This window comes from Larus michahellis, chromosome 3 (assembly GCF_964199755.1).
Source record: "Larus michahellis chromosome 3, bLarMic1.1, whole genome shotgun sequence".
In the NCBI taxonomy this organism is placed as follows: domain Eukaryota; kingdom Metazoa; phylum Chordata; class Aves; order Charadriiformes; family Laridae; genus Larus; species Larus michahellis.
The window spans coordinates 129,775,475-129,791,885 of record NC_133898.1 but is presented as its reverse complement, the minus strand read 5'-3'; the positions used below and the strand labels follow the sequence as shown (position 1 = coordinate 129,791,885).

General features: G+C 45.4%; 1 protein-coding gene across 2 annotated transcripts in view; it reads right to left on the bottom strand.

Annotated features, from left to right (window-relative positions):
• Positions 1-437: 437 nt before the first annotated feature.
• INTS9 (integrator complex subunit 9) overlaps positions 438-16,411 on the bottom strand; it is a 74,169-nt gene continuing 58,195 nt past the window's right edge. The window contains exons 15-17 of one of the 2 annotated variants that reach the window (XM_074582122.1): positions 5,868-5,966; positions 3,388-3,525; positions 438-1,917 (exon numbers count right to left, since the gene is read on the bottom strand). In XM_074582122.1, coding sequence (XP_074438223.1) covers positions 1,741-1,917; positions 3,388-3,525; positions 5,868-5,966 — 414 coding nt within the window. In that variant the 3' untranslated portion in view covers positions 438-1,740. The remainder of the gene's footprint in view (positions 1,918-3,387; positions 3,526-5,867; positions 5,967-16,411) is intronic. The other variant, XM_074582123.1, reaches the window with a different exon arrangement.

Genomic DNA, 16,411 nt, shown 5'->3' with positions numbered 1-16,411 from the left:
TACAAATGCAAATGAGTATATTCAGCAAGTGAAGGTTCTGGAGCACTGGGACCAGTGCTGGAGCTGGTCTAGGTAAGAAGGAGAAAGGTGTTCTCAAGGACTCACGTATCCAAGGCCCACTCGTGCCTCTCCCCCGGCCTCCTCGGCTCAGCGCAGTTTATCACGTGGCCTCTGTGCGTTCGGAATCATCTTTTTGGAGCTTTAATTACAAGGTGAAATATGTCCAATTCTTTTATTCTATTTTCGCGTGATGATAAAGAAGCTGAGCTACTGCAAATGTTGTAAACTCTTATGAGGATTAATGCTACCGCAACAAGTTTTTTATCACCTTAATGACACTATTCCTCTCACGCCCATGACATACGCGCACAGCAAAGGTTCGGATGCTGGAGTCTGTACATCCCAGCGAATAGAAATCCTTAATGTCTCCGAAATGTGATGTGGAAACTGCAACAGCAAATAGTTTTTATTACAGAGCTGCTCTTCCACTGCCTTAATCTCCCCAAAGCTATAAACCGAAGGAGTAGTTATATTTTACAAATGCGTATATAGGGGCGCGGGCGGACGTGGAATAGGCATGCAGATGCTTTTATAAACCACACAATGTGCTTCCTCCTTGGCATTACTATGCTTTTTATTTTTAACACCAAATAAATACAAAACAATCCAATAAAATACAAACGGCATTAAATCTGAGAAATGGGTCGCTTTTAGAAGCAATACTATTAACTAAGTTTAGGCCCCAAATATATGATTTGGGGAGTGGAAAAACCTCCCCGGGTCTGCGGTACAGATGGCTTTGTATATAGAGGACTCCGTATTTCAACCAGGATTTTGGATTGTGGGGGCTGAAAGGACAGGTTTTTGGAAGGTAGAAACAAGAGGCACTTAAATCTCAACTTTTTTTCATGAGCATTAGGAGTTTAATTACTTTACGTACTTCTGAAAGTATCTTCCTGAGATACCTCCTCCACCGACGATGGAGGGACTCAGGAGAAACCAGTCTTTTGTGTGTCCCAGCAAAGAGCGAGGTGGATGAATCTGCTCGTAACTGGTGAGGGTGCAGCGTCAATAAACACCTTGCATCGCTAAAGCAGGCAGCTTTTCCCAAATCCCTCTGCTTTTGCAGGGAATGGCCAGGCTCTTGCCGCTTCAAAGCTATTCTATGCCCCCCTTATTCTATTTTAATTTTTGTAATCTTTGCCTTAGCATCTTTCTCATTCCTCTTCGTGCCAGTGAAACACACGTGCCCAATGTAAATGGAGGACAGTCAGGAACTTGGATCTGGTGACCGGGAAGAAGCAGTGGGGGAAAAAAAATACTATCTTAACATCTGAGGCCGTTGTTTCAATATTCTTGCAGAGTTGTCTCAGAGAAAGGACTGGGGCATTCACTGCTGAGAGGGTCACACAGAGAATTGTCTGCGTCTGCACACTATTTCACCCTGACCTTGTAAATATACTCTGTTTATTTACTCTGCAGTTCATATCTCCTATAAGATTCCAACTCCCAATTTTACAGCACGGGAATCCCCTCCAAAGTATTCCAAAACTGGTTCAAAATAAAACTTAAAAAATATATAGATATTAAAAAATACTTCCTTGCTTCTCTATGAAAGGAAAGGTGGTTTCTGGTCTCTTTGAATCAGGAAATTCTCTCTCTCCCTGGGGTCATCCTCTGGAAAGCTCTTAGCTCTGCTGCTCTGGGTGTCTCTTTGCAGAGCAGCACGATGTCCACGAGCTAAAACTTCTGCAGGAATTTGAGGACCAGGTCACGCAGTTTCACCCTCAAAGGTTCATCGTTGTCGCAGATGATGTGCGTGGAGTCCTCCTCGATCTGAATGAGGGTTTCTGCCTCCTGGAGGAGTACGATGTGGCCCTTGGCTGTGTCCTCCACCTTGACGTCACTGAAACCGTGCTGGATGTAGGGTTGGGGACAGAATAAAAGAGAGAGACGTTACTACAGCTCAGGAAAACAGGTAGCGTTGAAAGACTAGGGAACGGGAGGAGGAGAGGGGAGAATGGCTACAAAATACTGAGTGCCATTGCAGATATCCTGGATCTCTGGGATTTGCAGAGGAAACGCTCACAGGACAAGCTAAATATGACCCTCATTATACAGATGGATAAACTACAGAACAGGGAGGCTAAAGCAAGTATTTTCCACTACGTCAGGTCACTGCAATTGCAAAATCTTGAGACAAAGAGGACAAATGGCTCCTTTAACTACAGAAATTAGCGTGTCCAGAGAAGGGCTACAAAGCTGGTGAGGGGCCTGGAGGACAAACCTTATGAAGAACGACTGAGGGAGCTGGGGTTGTTTAGCCTGGAGAAGAGGAGGCTGAGGGGAGACCTTATCACCCTCTACAACTACCTGAAAGGAGGTTGTAGAGAGATGGGGGCTGACCTCTTCTCCCTGGTGACAAGTGATAGGACGAGGGGAAACGGGTTCAAGTTACGCCAGGGGAGGTTTAGATTAGATATTAGGAGACATTTTTTCACTGAAAGGGTTATTAAACATTGGAATAGGCTGCCCAGGGAGGTGGTGGATTCACCATCCCTGGAGGTGTTTAAAAAAAGGGTAGATGGGGCACTTAGGGACATGGTTTAGAAGTGGCTCTTGTCAGGGTAGGCTAAAGGTTGGACTCAATGATTTTAAAGGTCCCTTCCAACCTCAACAATTCTATGATTCTATTCTATGATTCTATGAAATGACCACGGGCTGACATTATAGCCTCTGAGAAGATGATATGGAAAGCTACTGAACTCTACTGAAAGCTACTGAAGGGCAAACTTCCTCACAATCCTGCCCTTTTCCCTACTCATTTTCTCCAAGGAGTCATGCAGGTGAGAAGTCATGCAGCTCCCCAGAACCAGGGCTCCACAGAGCAGTAACCAACTGCCTGCAAGTTCAGCCACCAAGCCCCCTGTCCTGCAGCTCCCCAGAAAGCTTCTCCATCAGCAGAGACATTTCCAGGATCTCTTCTTCACCGGACCATGTCATTTTCACAAAACTTGTCGGAACTTAAAATACTTTTGAGACCTCCTCCCCGCTCTTCAAATTTATTGGAAATCAGCTGATGAGTCTGAAAGTTACATGGGGGAAACTCACTCACCTGGAGCGAACCCAAAAACTCTGCTTCCGTAGGAAACCAGGAGGACATGAGTGACATGAAGCCCCTGTATCAGGAGATGCCTCCACAGGGAACAACTCCTTCCATGCTCAGCGCAGGGACACACATTCCCTGAAGTACTTTGCCAGCTCATTAGCCCCCCTCCATTTCAAGCCACACTAAAATTATTTTCCCTCTCTCCGCTAGCAAAGCAGCACATTTCTGAGATTTGCAGAAATCTGCTTAGACCTCACTTGCCACCAACGGCTTATTACCTTCTCAAGCGTCTGCACGAACTGGTCCACAGGAATGGAGCCGCTCAGCAACGGCTTCAACGGTTTACACTCTGGCACGTCATCACTCACTCGCTTTCTCTTCTTGCTGGCGGGAGGTTGCGGAGGTTTTGGAGGGAGCTAATGGATGAGACGGTGCACAGCAATGCAGTGAATCACACCAGCTTATTCTGATTTAGTTGGAATAACAAGTACATGAGATAGAAAAGGAACACTGATTTTGTTATCTGTGACTGAAGGGGAACGTTGCAGTGCCGAAGGGGAGAGGAGAAACCCAGCTTCGGGCTCCACTGCAGCTCCGCACACGCAAGCCACCATTTACACAAATAAATTAGCAGGTTTAGTTTCAATCTCCATCATCTTAAAACTTCTGTCAAATGCAGTTCTGTTCAAATTTCTGTCATCTTAAAAGGCCTGTCTGACTCAATTCAAGACCGAAGCTTTCTATTTTAGCATTCAACTACCCTGCAATGTTTTGTAGAAGTCAACGCCTTGAAAATCACACTCTAAAAGATGCAACAGATTGGGAAACGGGCAAATTCAGAGCAAGCAACTACTCGGGGAATGAGAAAAATAGGTAATTTATTTCTCACTGGCCTCAGAAAAGCGAGTCTTTAGGAAGAACTTGAATACGGACAAGGAGGCGTGAGAGATGCTGCAGTGCCTGAAGAATCACTGGAGTGTGATGTGGGTATAACTGCGCTGTTTCAGAAAGCTCTCTGCCTTGACTCCTCCCCGGGACCCTGCTCCGTCGGCAGGGAGGCAGGGTTAGCACGTGCAGCAGTAGCTAACCTAGCACTGTGCGCGCGGGTGGGCAAGGCATGGGGCTAACGGAGAACTTCTGAAAGACCATTTCATGGAGATGTAAACCAGATTCCTATAAAAAGAAGCGTGGGGAAATTATCGTGTAAAATAAGTCCATGTGTCCCGTGCCAAGTTAGTTAGGTCGGGGAAGTGTCAACACCGGTGTTTCCCAGTGAACTAGCAACTCAGTCCCTGGGAAAAGGGTGCTGGGGAAAATTTCTCCAAAATTTTGGCAAGACCATTTGCCAGGGATGCGTCTGCACAACACACAGGGAATTTGCCTGAAGCAAGCCCAGTGCCTTGTAGCACCCTGTACAATCCAGGTGACAGACTGGGCTCCTTTTAACTCCGTGTCTTTCCCATCACGTAGTATCATGTCTGAACCTGCTGCTGTGATGTCCCCGTGTTTCTTTCAACAGCCAGGGAAGGGTGGTTTTCACCCTTGGGAGAGAAATGCCGTCTGCTCAGGCTCCAGTTCCACAAGCAGGGTTGCACCTGAGTCACTTTACAAACCCCACCATTTTCTCTGTAGTTGGTGGGCCTACGTGCACACATCATGTTATTTGCGCATGAATCACTCACATGGCTCTGTGTTCGTAGACTGAGTTTTTGGGACCCGTCTACACACGGCTTCTGTAACTCCCAGAGGTCCCAGGCTCAGCCAACACTGACAGATACCGCTGCACTGGCTTACCTCTATCCATTTATGAGGTCTCTAGCATTTTAAGCCTAGGTCTAAGAGTATTTGGCATCAGGAATCAGAGTAGAGAAGAGAGTAAATGAACAATACAAAGGAGAAAGCAGCCTCAGACCAACTGCATTGCAATACTTCAATTTTTTCAGTGTTGCCTAGTGTTTCTAGGGAACTGACGTGGAAAAAGTAAGACAGCCTGTCTGCTGTGCACTGATATAAATCCTTAACCGATCTTCTTGTCCCTGCACCAAAGACATTACCATATATTGGGCCTTCTTCCTAAGTGTAGCGGGCCCAGCCCAGCTCTGCTGCCCAGCGGGAGAGGCAGTGTCATGCAGAGTGTGGTTTCCCTGAGCTCCCTGCATGCTCATGCATCAAAGGAGAAAGGGGACCCGGGCATCCACTGCCGAGCAGGTCCACCAGACATCATCTCCTTCTGCAGAGCCAGGAATTCTAATGACAGAAATTCCAGTGTCAGCCTAAAGGAGGTGGTAGGAAGAGAGCGTACACTCTTAGTTTTTACAAGGATGCACAATCTGCTTTTTGGGGAACAGGACAACTTAAGGAAGACAGTCCCTTCACATGTCTAATGTTTTAGGTCATCTCTCTCCTCTGACCCTCAGTTCTAAGTCCATGAGAGGCTGACTGATGCTGATCCTGGTGTACGGGTTATGGAAGACAGCAGTGTGATTTGTAGCCTCTCCTCAGGAATAATCTCCCTTCCCCTTTTATCTTAGCCAGGCACATGGCCAAAGAAAAGAGGGTAGAGAGATTTATTTGCATCCCACTCTCTGCTCTAAGTGTAATTCCTCACTCGCAGATGCCAGGACAAAGCATCTGACAAGGACTCTGCTCCGGTGGGGAAAGAGTTGTTGGAGGGGTTGCCTCATGAGAACAGCTGGGGTCCCAGATGGCAGGAAACCCGGTGTAAGGATATTTTTCTCCCTTTCCCTTTATACTGTACCTGCAGCACATGCTTGTTGTCTTTAGTATGCAATACGGCAGAAACTGTTGCTAGGGAAATACCAGGCTTAATCTCCAAGGGCACAAGCGAATCTGCAAGCTAAAGCAAAAGAAGGATTTTGTTCAGCAAGTGATAATCTCAAAATTTGTATGAATCCAGCTGTGATTTAAATTGGCAGCATGGTATTTTTAAACATGGACTAATGAACTGTAAACACAAACCCACTGATAGAAAGACAGAGCACTCCCCTTACCTGCTTAGCTCTCCGTCTTGCTCTTAAAGCTACTGACTTTCACACCCTTATCAGAGCGGTGCGAGGTTTTCAGTAACCAAGGCAAGTCTCACAAAATGTATTGAAGAGAAACCTCATTTAAAAAGACATTAACTTTATTAATAAGTTTGATTAATAAAACTCACGATGTAATTTGTCATTATTATGTCTGTTACGTCGAGGGACAACGAAAAATCAAAGCCAGTTTCCTTTCCGTTCCTGTGGCATTCTGGCTGCAGAACAGCTGGAAGAAAAGGGTTTGACCTTAAAAACCCAGTGGCTCCGTTGACTGGTTTGAAATTTTTCCTTACAACATTGCATAGAAACCCTTACAATGTCTTTTATATAATTCTTCTCTGAAAGAAATAAAATTTAGTCTTGGCTCCAACTTTGAATTCAATGGCAACGTCCCAAGATCCTCAGCACTGAGGGTGTTGGCAGCGAATGTGGAGTGGGCAGTACTGCACCTGCTGAGACTTGCGGAAGTTGGCCAGCTGGGAAGCACCTCTTCCAGACATGTTTCCTAAGGAACGCTGCAGAAAACAGTGCTCGTGAACACAGAAAATGATTTCCTTTTTCCAAGGGAGTTCTAGATGACAATACAATGGACACCGGGTGCCCTGGAGTCCTGGCCAGGAGTGCAGCCAGGATCTACTTCTAGATAAACAGGTACCTTCACACCGCATGGACTAGCAGCCCAAGCAGTTTCCAAGTACCACTCCTGCTACTCGCTGCGGGCCTGAAAGCAAGGATGAGTGAAGTGCGCTCTGTGTCAGAGGGGAAAAACTGCCCGTGCCTCACAAAGCAAATACAGGTACGATTGCTCTTATACCACTGGATGGAAGGACTTTTCACCTGTGAAGACCAGTAACACCTAAAGGGACAGAATCTACTCGTGTGATTTTCCCAACAGTTGTACCATCAACCCATCTCATGTAGAAAGAGCCTCTAGAAGATGAGCTTCATTTGAACTCCATTCCCTTTCATCTCCAAACACATGGCACCTCCAGTTGCAGCCATATATTGAGAAGAGCGTAACCTCCAGGTAAAGGAGTTCTTTTGAAACTTCAGCCATCCACTGTAGCACTTCCAGGCAGCAGAGCTCTGGAAACCCAGCTATCACCATTGCCCCGCCAGCAAGGCAGCATCAGCTCACTTTAGCTCACCAGGTGCTCCCACACATGAAAAGCAGGAAGAGAAACTGAATGGATTTTAGAAAACCATGGCATATTCCCATTTTGGAGGCAAAGGGAAATGTACCTGAGACAAAGGAAGATTAAATTCCTTACCAAAGACCATCTAGTGAATTTTCAACAGGATCTAAACCAGGAGAAGGACAGCGCAGAACAACTGAACCCTGCCACTTCTCAAGAAACTTCAGGTACTAATACTGGTCTGCTGTAAATTACAATTACGTAGGTCATCACTCTGTTACTGCAAAACTCTAATCCTTGTGAATACAGAAGCAACTGAACTTGCCTTCAAAAAGCACTCACTACTGGCCTCATCCTTTTGCCATCAAAGCACCGAGAAGGCTTTTCTGTTGGCTTCAACGGCAGCAGAGTTCAGCCGCTTCTAATAACTCCCGAAAATCTTACCTACCGCTATTGAAGTTGCAGGAGCACTTTGAGCGCGCCTGCTCGGAATTAAACAGCTGTATAGATGTTTGTGTTGGAAAAACACAGACATTTTAAGGCTGCATTCAAATCCCCTAAATTTTGCACGTATTCAGACTTGGTGAATTTTAGAAATCAAAATTTCCTGGAGCAATTCACATTGCTCTCTCTCTGGGACTCAGTTCAAGATCTTTAAAGCAGGCAATTTTTGAATATGGCCTTTACAGTTTGTTGTTGAAGGCTAAGAGAATAAAAATATAAAGATAATTATTGCTTCAGATTTCCCCTGGGACCTAAAAATAGTAACACTTTCAGCAGTATGTTATGCTGCACTTTGCAGCGGTCGAAGGCACTTTCCATTCCCACCACCTTCCAGAGGAAGATCGATACCAAATGGGCTCTAATGAAGAATACATGGCAAAAGGACAAACGCTGTAACGAGAAAAATCCTTAGAAAACAGAAAGCCGCTTAGAATCAAAGTTCTCTTCTGCCACCGAGATACTTTGATATTAACATTTATGCTGGTTTTAACCACACAGTTGGTAAATAGCAATTTTCATTATTAACAGTCAAAAAGACAGTAAGACAGACGTTCATTTTTATTTTCTCTAAGATATTGCTTCATCTCACAGCCCTCTCCATATTGCAGCCAATCCTTTTATTATCGAAGTTCACTGACCCAAACCAAAAAGGTCATTTAATCACATCCAGTAATTCACCCCCCAAGACCAGACAGCGCTGCTATACTCCTTTCAACTGACCTCCTGCACACACAAATCACAGAACTCTTCCAAAATGCTGGATTAAAGAAACCCTTTCCAAAGAGATAGCAAATCTTGTCTATACTCCAAGCAATGCCAACTCCACCACTTCCCCTCGCAAGCTGTTCCAAAGTTTAATTTTCCTTGCCGCTAGGAAAGCGTGTCTTATTTCAAGGTTGAATTTGTCCAACTTTCAGTCGCTGGATCTTGTTATGCCTTTATCTGCAAAGATTGAAAAGCCCCCCACTATGCAAGAATAAATGCCTCTTCCTTCCAGTCATTATCACGAGTCCAATGCCACATGCTGGCACCAGGAAAGTCACAAAAGCAGAGACGCACGGCACTGAGCACTAACACCGCATTAATCAGTCCCCTGCCCATGGATGAGCACTTGGACTGCCTTAAGACACACTTGTGTGTACGTGTCCTGCGTGTTTCATTTTTTTAAGCCCCTCCTGTTACGGAAAGTTTAAAACGGAGACCAACCAAAAACCAAAGGTCATTGACTCAATAGTCTGAGACCACAAGTGCCGATGTGAACCTTGTCACAGTTGAGGGAGGGAAGAGTCAGCTTGGGAAGCTCTGCTGCCATGATCAGAGCTGTCCACCTATGCTCGTACAGAGTAAAGATGTTTTTACCGTAAACTGCAGCTGAATCTTTCGTGTAGGATTGCATTTTCCACAACAAAATGAGATCTGACACATACTATGTGAGCCCGAACGCCATTGTTGGCCAAACTACGGACGTTTATAACGAAGAACAATGCACACAGGTTAGGTTACTCTGAAGTCTCTACTGAGGCCTTCATCGGGGACAACTCTCCCTAGGCTTAAGGTCGCGTGCTGTCTTCAGTTACCAGCCAAAAATCCTCTTGTTGGCTATGAAGAGCTGAACAATGACTGAGGATGGGATCTAAAACCCCTACTGTGAAAAAAAATAAAATCGAGGCTGAATGATCAATGTATAAAATCAGGAAAAGACCAGGATTTTAGCACACATGGTCTTGGTCCTATGGAAGATTTTCCGAGGGACAGACACACGTAGGTATACACCAGTATTTTAACATCACAGTTGCCGCTACCCTGGCAGTGATGACTACCAGCGATTTCTTCCTGGTGTTTTGGGACACCTCTCCAAACTTCTCCCTTTTTCCTCTTCCCCTCCAACTTTTATAAGTGCAACAGTTCTTGGCTTATGCTAGAGAGGGTGCAGGAAGACCAACCCAGCAGGGAGAGCTGAAGCCTGAACTGAGTGAGATGAGCTGGATCTTCACCCTCCAGGACTGGACGGAGCAAAGGGGAACAAGCAGGAGCACTGCAAAGCTTATCAGTAATTAAAGTCCCCTTAACTTTTAAGATCTGAAATTCACTGATGTGTACACCAGATTACAGCGTGTCTATTTAGAAAGGGACACAGCTGGGTTTTTACATCAACATTAAATGTGTATTTTCCAGATTTGCAAACTGTGCATAAATGTATGATCTCTGCATTAGAGGCAGGAGCCAGAGTTGCAACTCTGGATCAAACCAGAGAAATCAACGGCATGAAACAGAGCTGCAAAACAAGACAAGACAAGCCTACAAGAAAGCTGGGGAGGGGCTGTTTGCAAGGGCATGTAGTGATAGGACGAGGGGCGATGGCTTTAAACTAGAGCAGGGCAGGTTTAGATTAGACATTAGGAAGAAGTTCTTTCCAATGAGGGTGGTGAAACACTGGAACAGGTTCTCCAGAGAGGTGGTGGAGGCCACATCCCTGGAGACATCCAAGGCCAGGCTGGATGAGGCTCTGAGCCACCTGATCTAGTAGAAGATGTCCCGGCTCACTGCAGGGGGTTGGACTGGATGATGTTTAATGGTCCCTTCCAACCCAACACATTCTATGATTGTATGAAAACCACTGGGCAAGGCAGAGCCATTATGAACTCAACACATTGCAAGTCCTCAGAAAAAATAAAGAAAGAATAAAGTTGCAATATATTCCTTGGGGCAGGGATGAGTTTTGTTCAGTGCTTGTGCAATATCCAGCGCTCAGAAATCCTGCTAAGGGGTTCATTACTCATGCCACTATACTGCAGTAAGTTAAATGGAAGGAACATTTAAAAAAATCATCAAAAGTGGATCACATGCGACTAACACAAGAGCTTTCTCTGATAATACAACTGCTGAGGGAACTGGGGCAGCCACAGTCTGTGCTCCATGAAGCACTAGCAAGGTACCCCATGGGGAATTACAAACTGTGGATTTCTACAAGAGTCCTGAGGTGGGGAGAGTGCTGGTTAAAGCCAAGATATCCTCAGACAACTACTGGGCTGTTGCTGCGGTTCCTGAAGGATTAGTCTTGAGCCTACTCCCATCCAATTTTTATTAAAGACCTCCATACAGAACAACGAGAGTGATCAAAAGTGCCCACAGAAGTTTGCAGAGGCACCCTTAATAGAAAGAAAGATCAGGCAATCGTAGAGGAAGAACTATATGACCTCAAGAACTGGAGTGAGAAAAACAAGATGCAATTCAATAGCATGAAACGCAAGGCCACGGACTGGGCTAACACCGAGAATTGCTGCTGTGAGCTGGCAGCTGCTGGGAATGACAGAGGTGAAGGGTCCAGGTTTATTAGTCCATCCTATGAGAACTGAGAGTCAGAAATGTGACACGGCCATGAAAAAGCTAAATGCAACTCCAGAAAATATCAGGTAATTCTAGCAGAGATGAGCTATTGCTATTATATTTGGCCCAGCAAGATCTCATCTGAACTACTTGTAAATTGTGGGTAATTTAAGTTCGAGTAAGATATACCGAAGGGCAGGTTAGGGCAGGGGAAGATGTCTTGTAAGAGGAAACTAAGTATCTTGGCTTGTTTAGCCTGGCAAAAGGAAAGGCAAAAGGAGAATTTGATTATTCTACATAAACACCGCAGGGAAAATACCAACAAAAGAGGAAATCTATTTATGCTAAAACATGATGTTAAGAATAAGTATGTGCAGACCAGCCAAGAATAAGCATAGGCTGGAAATTAGGATGTTTCTAGCCATCAGAGACTGTGGGGGTTTGCACAGCATTCTCGTGGGAACAGCAGGGGCAAAAGTCTTCACAATTTGAAGCTGGTGCCTTACATTTTATGAGGCACATTATAAACACTATTACTAACTGCAGCTGGGTTCCAGCCATGTAACCCATGAGGGCACTTCCATTTCTAGGTGGAAATGATTGCTTACAGCCTTGGAGCTTGCCAGGTATGAAGAGACTCCCACCCAGACCCTAGCTCCCAAAAAGCATGCAATCCGTATGTGACAGAAAAATACCTTCTCCCAGTTATTAGAGAAGCCCAAAGATTTTAAGATCTGCCTGCCTCCAGAGGGAGTGTACCAGGTCCTACTGTTCACAAAGGTTTTTACAACAGGCAGTCCTCAGCAAAACCTGAACTGAGAACAACCCGCCTCAGCCTCCATCCCTCCACTCACCTTGCTACTCACAGACATCAAATCCAGCTTCTGGATGCAGAAAAGCATCTTCCCCGTGTACATTTAATAGGAAAACGAGTGCCCAAATATTCCACATGCTTAAAAGCTGTGCAATGGGCCTTTCACAAGCAGGGATGATCTGTATAGGCAGTTTCATAAACAGAAATAAAAACACGGTCTTCATCTTGTCATTTATATTTGGATGGCAACGTTAGGAAAGGAAGACAATTTATGTCACCTCCTACCTCCCTGCCTCTTCTTATCCCTTCACTACTTAAGCACCAGGAGCTCTGTTGCTGAGTCACTGGAAACCAGACACAGCACTGCACAAGAGATTACAGCGCCAGCAGAACTCTCAAACAGATTCGGCCTTGGCTTTATACCATCTGCTAAAGCAGGCAGAGCCTGAGTGCAGGAAGTCTGCAAGTATCAGACCCTGCAGAGGAAACAAAAGATATGTGGTCAAACACATGCACCGAAGGGGAAAGGTCTAAAGATTTAAATATGCCTGTGGAGTAAGCATTCATGCCCAGCAAGCATATTAAACACGGCGCAAGCACGCTGCGGGCCATTTGTGCAGTAGAATGGAAATGGGGGAATCTTTCTAATGAGACTTAAAAGGAACAAAGGCATTTCCAACAGAGAAGAACAAACATCCTAGAACTAGGGGCATCTATATAATCATTAATGGGTGATCCGAGTCATGTCTTGTTGGGGTTTCAGCCTCAGATTTTACAGAATCCAAGTGTTTTAAATGGAATGATTAAATTGCTAAACTAACCCTAACTTAATAGATCTTTCAGTCTCTGCGGGTCTGCTACAATTCTATCTGGAGTGGATTTTAAAGTCTCATTAACTTTGGTGGATGAAGAATCATGCCGTAAATATCTAGGTTTTGATATTATTGCTTGCAAATGCTGCCATCTTAGCTTTACTCTTCCACAGAGCCAACTTGGTCTCCCAGTGGAGAAATAAAACCAGGTAAAGGGGTAGTCCTGCAGTTTTGAGCAATGAAACAAAGTCCTTCTTTGCCATGTACCCATTCCATGCTCAACTAATGGACCAGGGCTCCAGATCAACATGACAAACCTTGTCCCCGAAGCCTGGAAATCAAACCAGAAAGATACGTACTGACCAACCAAAAGGAAATAATCCTGGGTGGGATTATAAGAAGTAGTCACAGTGCTACAGCTAACCACTGGCTTTTTGCCAATCCTGTGCCAACACACAGTTTTAAGGAGGTATTTAAGAAGTGTAATGAAGAAGATTTATGGCTGTTTAATGAAGCTCTTCCACAGTACGCTGCATAGCCTGGGAGCAGGCAGGAAACCATTATTTGAGGAACTTACAAGAGGACAGTGGAAGCCAGAACCAGCAGAAGCAGAAATCGGCCTCAAACTTGAATGCAAAATGACAGGTAGGGGAAGCAAGGACGTGAAATATCTTTAAAGTAAAGGCAAGCAGCTTACAGATGCAAAAGATGAGTCATTTGAAAGACATGGAAAGGGCATCAATGAAAACATTCAAAATACAGTGACCAGTTTATGGGTCAGAATGTGAAGTCAGAATATGATGTTGTTGAAGCTGATTGGGCAAAGAGAGGCCAGTGCCTGGCTAGAGGAGTGTTATCTTACAGCCAGCCAAAATGAAGGAGAAACAAACCTAGATATTAATGTGGGCAGGCAAAGGCAGGCTGGGAGCAGAAAAGCAGATCCAAGTTTCATCAATCTGAACAGGACAATCTGTGGATGAGACCAACCAGAGAAAAGGTGCAGAAAAAAAAAAAAGTGAAGGAAATAAGGGATAACACATTCAAAGCCCACAAAAGATGGGAGGAGGGAGGAGAATTCTCTGCAGAAGCACTGGGAGGCTGAAGGGCCAGGAGAGGAGACACGGGAGTGAGGTGGGAGACATTTTGGTTGAGGGAGGTGATTCTACCCCTCTGCTCCACTCTGGGGAGATCCCACCTGGAGTGCTGTTGTCCAGCTTTGGAGTCCTCAGCACAAGAAGGGCATGGACCTGTTGGAATGGGTCCAGAGGAGGCCCCGGAGATGCTGGGAGGGCTGGAGCCCCTCTGCTGGGAGGACGGGCTGAGAGAGCCGGGGGGGTTCAGCCTGGAGAAGAGAAGGCTCCGCGGAGACCTTCCAGCCCCTGCCAGTCCCTCAAGGGGCTCCAGGAAAGCTGGGGAGGGACTCTGGAGCAGGGAGGGGAGCCATGGGACGAGGGGGAAGGGTTTTACACTGGAAGAGGGGAGATTGAGATGAGATATTGGGAAGAAATTGTTTGGTGTGAGGGTGGTGAGCCCCTGGCCCAGGTTGCCCAGAGAAGCTGTGGCTGCCCCATCCCTGGAGGGGTTCAAGGCCAGGTTGGCCGGGGCTTGGAGCAACCTGGGCTGGTGGGAGGTGTCGCTGCCCAGGGCAGGGGGTGGCACTGGGTGATCTTGAAGGTCCCTTCCAACCCAAACCATTCTATGATTCTATGATTTTTAAGAAGAAAGGAACAGCTGATTGCATTGAATGGTGATGAGGTAAATCAGGAAGACGGCAGACTACAGTGGTTCTGGCTTTGTCTAAGAAAAGGTTGGTAAAAGCTGGGTCAAGACTGGTTTTGATAGAATGTCAAAAGGTGAATTCAAACTCGGAGAGGGCCTGTGCTAGAATGAGGGAGGGACTCCAGGCAGTTTTACAGATGGTGGATTCAGTGAGCTCGGAGCTGAAGGGAGGAATGATAGTAGCAGAAGCAAGCAGGATGGTTATATTTCATTTATGCTATGGTAAGTGAGGCTACGGCATCTTTACACAAGGGGGAATAGTCAGGGGAAAAGGAATGGAGAAGTCAGGACATCAGATAATGTGGAGTCAGCAAAGTAAGTCGAGGGTTAGAAGAAAAACAGAAATCAAACTCTTTAATCCCTGAAAAATGAAAGGAAGTTGGAAAGGTAAGATGAAAGGCATGTTTTGCCCTTCTTTCTGTCAAAAAAGAATCGGCAATATCCTATGTGGAAAGAGAAGTCAAAATAAGAAAAGGGGAGCGTAGATTGAAAGCTACGTAATTATAATGGGCTGCCAAGTGGCTGTTTTCCTAATTCATCTCTGCAATAGTTCCTTATAATTTCACTTCATGTCGGGCTGCGCATTGCACATTCACACTCTCCTGTACTGGCCCGTGTCCTGAAGAACTTGCAAATAAGAGTATTTTAAAAACACAGAGCCTTCACTGAAGTCAGTCTGCTGCTGAAATCAAGTGATCCGCACCATTGTTCAGCTGTAATTAAACTGGAGGCACATTATTTGCTCAAACACTACTGTTTAATTTATCTGTTTGCTCCAGAAGGTGTTTTCCATTTTCCCATCGTTCTCCTGTGAATAGACAATGCCTAACCAATTTCCAGGAAGCAGTCTTTTTTTTCTTATTATTCTTTAAAGTGAAAGGCAGATGCCGAGAAGAACAAATTAGTTAAAGTGTAAAGGTTTCCACAATACCTCTGAGAGCCATTCCAGCCTGGTGCCTTGGGACTGTTAAAAACTCTCTCTAAACAAAGGCTGCTCTGAGTGCAAATCTCATTAACATACAACAGTCCTGCTTGACCTGACTTTGCTCTTCGGTGAAGTGATCGAAACGTAGACAAGCTCCAGCAGTATCAGTAAATTTACATTAGTCTGACAGGCCAGAATCTGAAGCACCGAAACAGTTTTGGAAAGGAAATTTCACACTGCCAAACCATCAGTCTGTATTGACTGAAACCACCCTGAGCCAACTGTTTTCAAAAGCTTTAAGAATGCAGACGGAAGTTTGAGCACATGTCCGTTCCCGAGAAAGGGCTGTTAGGAGGGGCCCTCATCGGGACTTCATTGAAGCAGACATTCCTTTATGAGACTTTTAGCTGTACTTTAGACACAAGTCCTAGCCCTGGGGCAGACCTAGCAATTACTTTTTTTTCCAGGGTGGATTTCATCACTCTATGTTTGGCTAACATGGTTTTGATAAATAACAAGCCTTTGCAAGGTTTGCTAGGAGCTATAAAATACCCTTTCCAATTGCCACTTGAGCCTTCAGAGAACCCTGGAGCTGGTGGTACTCCATGTGAAACAAATGCTCTTTCCTTGCAGTATAAAAATTTCTATATATTCAGGCACCGTTAAAGAGTATTCCTGGATGAAACTACTGAAAAGGAGACATTAAGCAGCAGAGAGCCTCATCTATCATATCTGCAATCCTGTCTTGCACAACCCGCCAAGTAGAAGGGGAAGTTAGAGCCATTTTTTGCCACCACTGTGTAAACCCTGCCCGAAACCATCAGGCCACGTGTATCAGCCTCTCAAAACCAACACCCGAATGATCCCTCTGCACGACGGGACAGACAGACAGGGCTCTTCTGCTGGGAGGGGGAATGAGGCAAGCCACGGAGACGGCACATAAAATTATTAGGGAGAT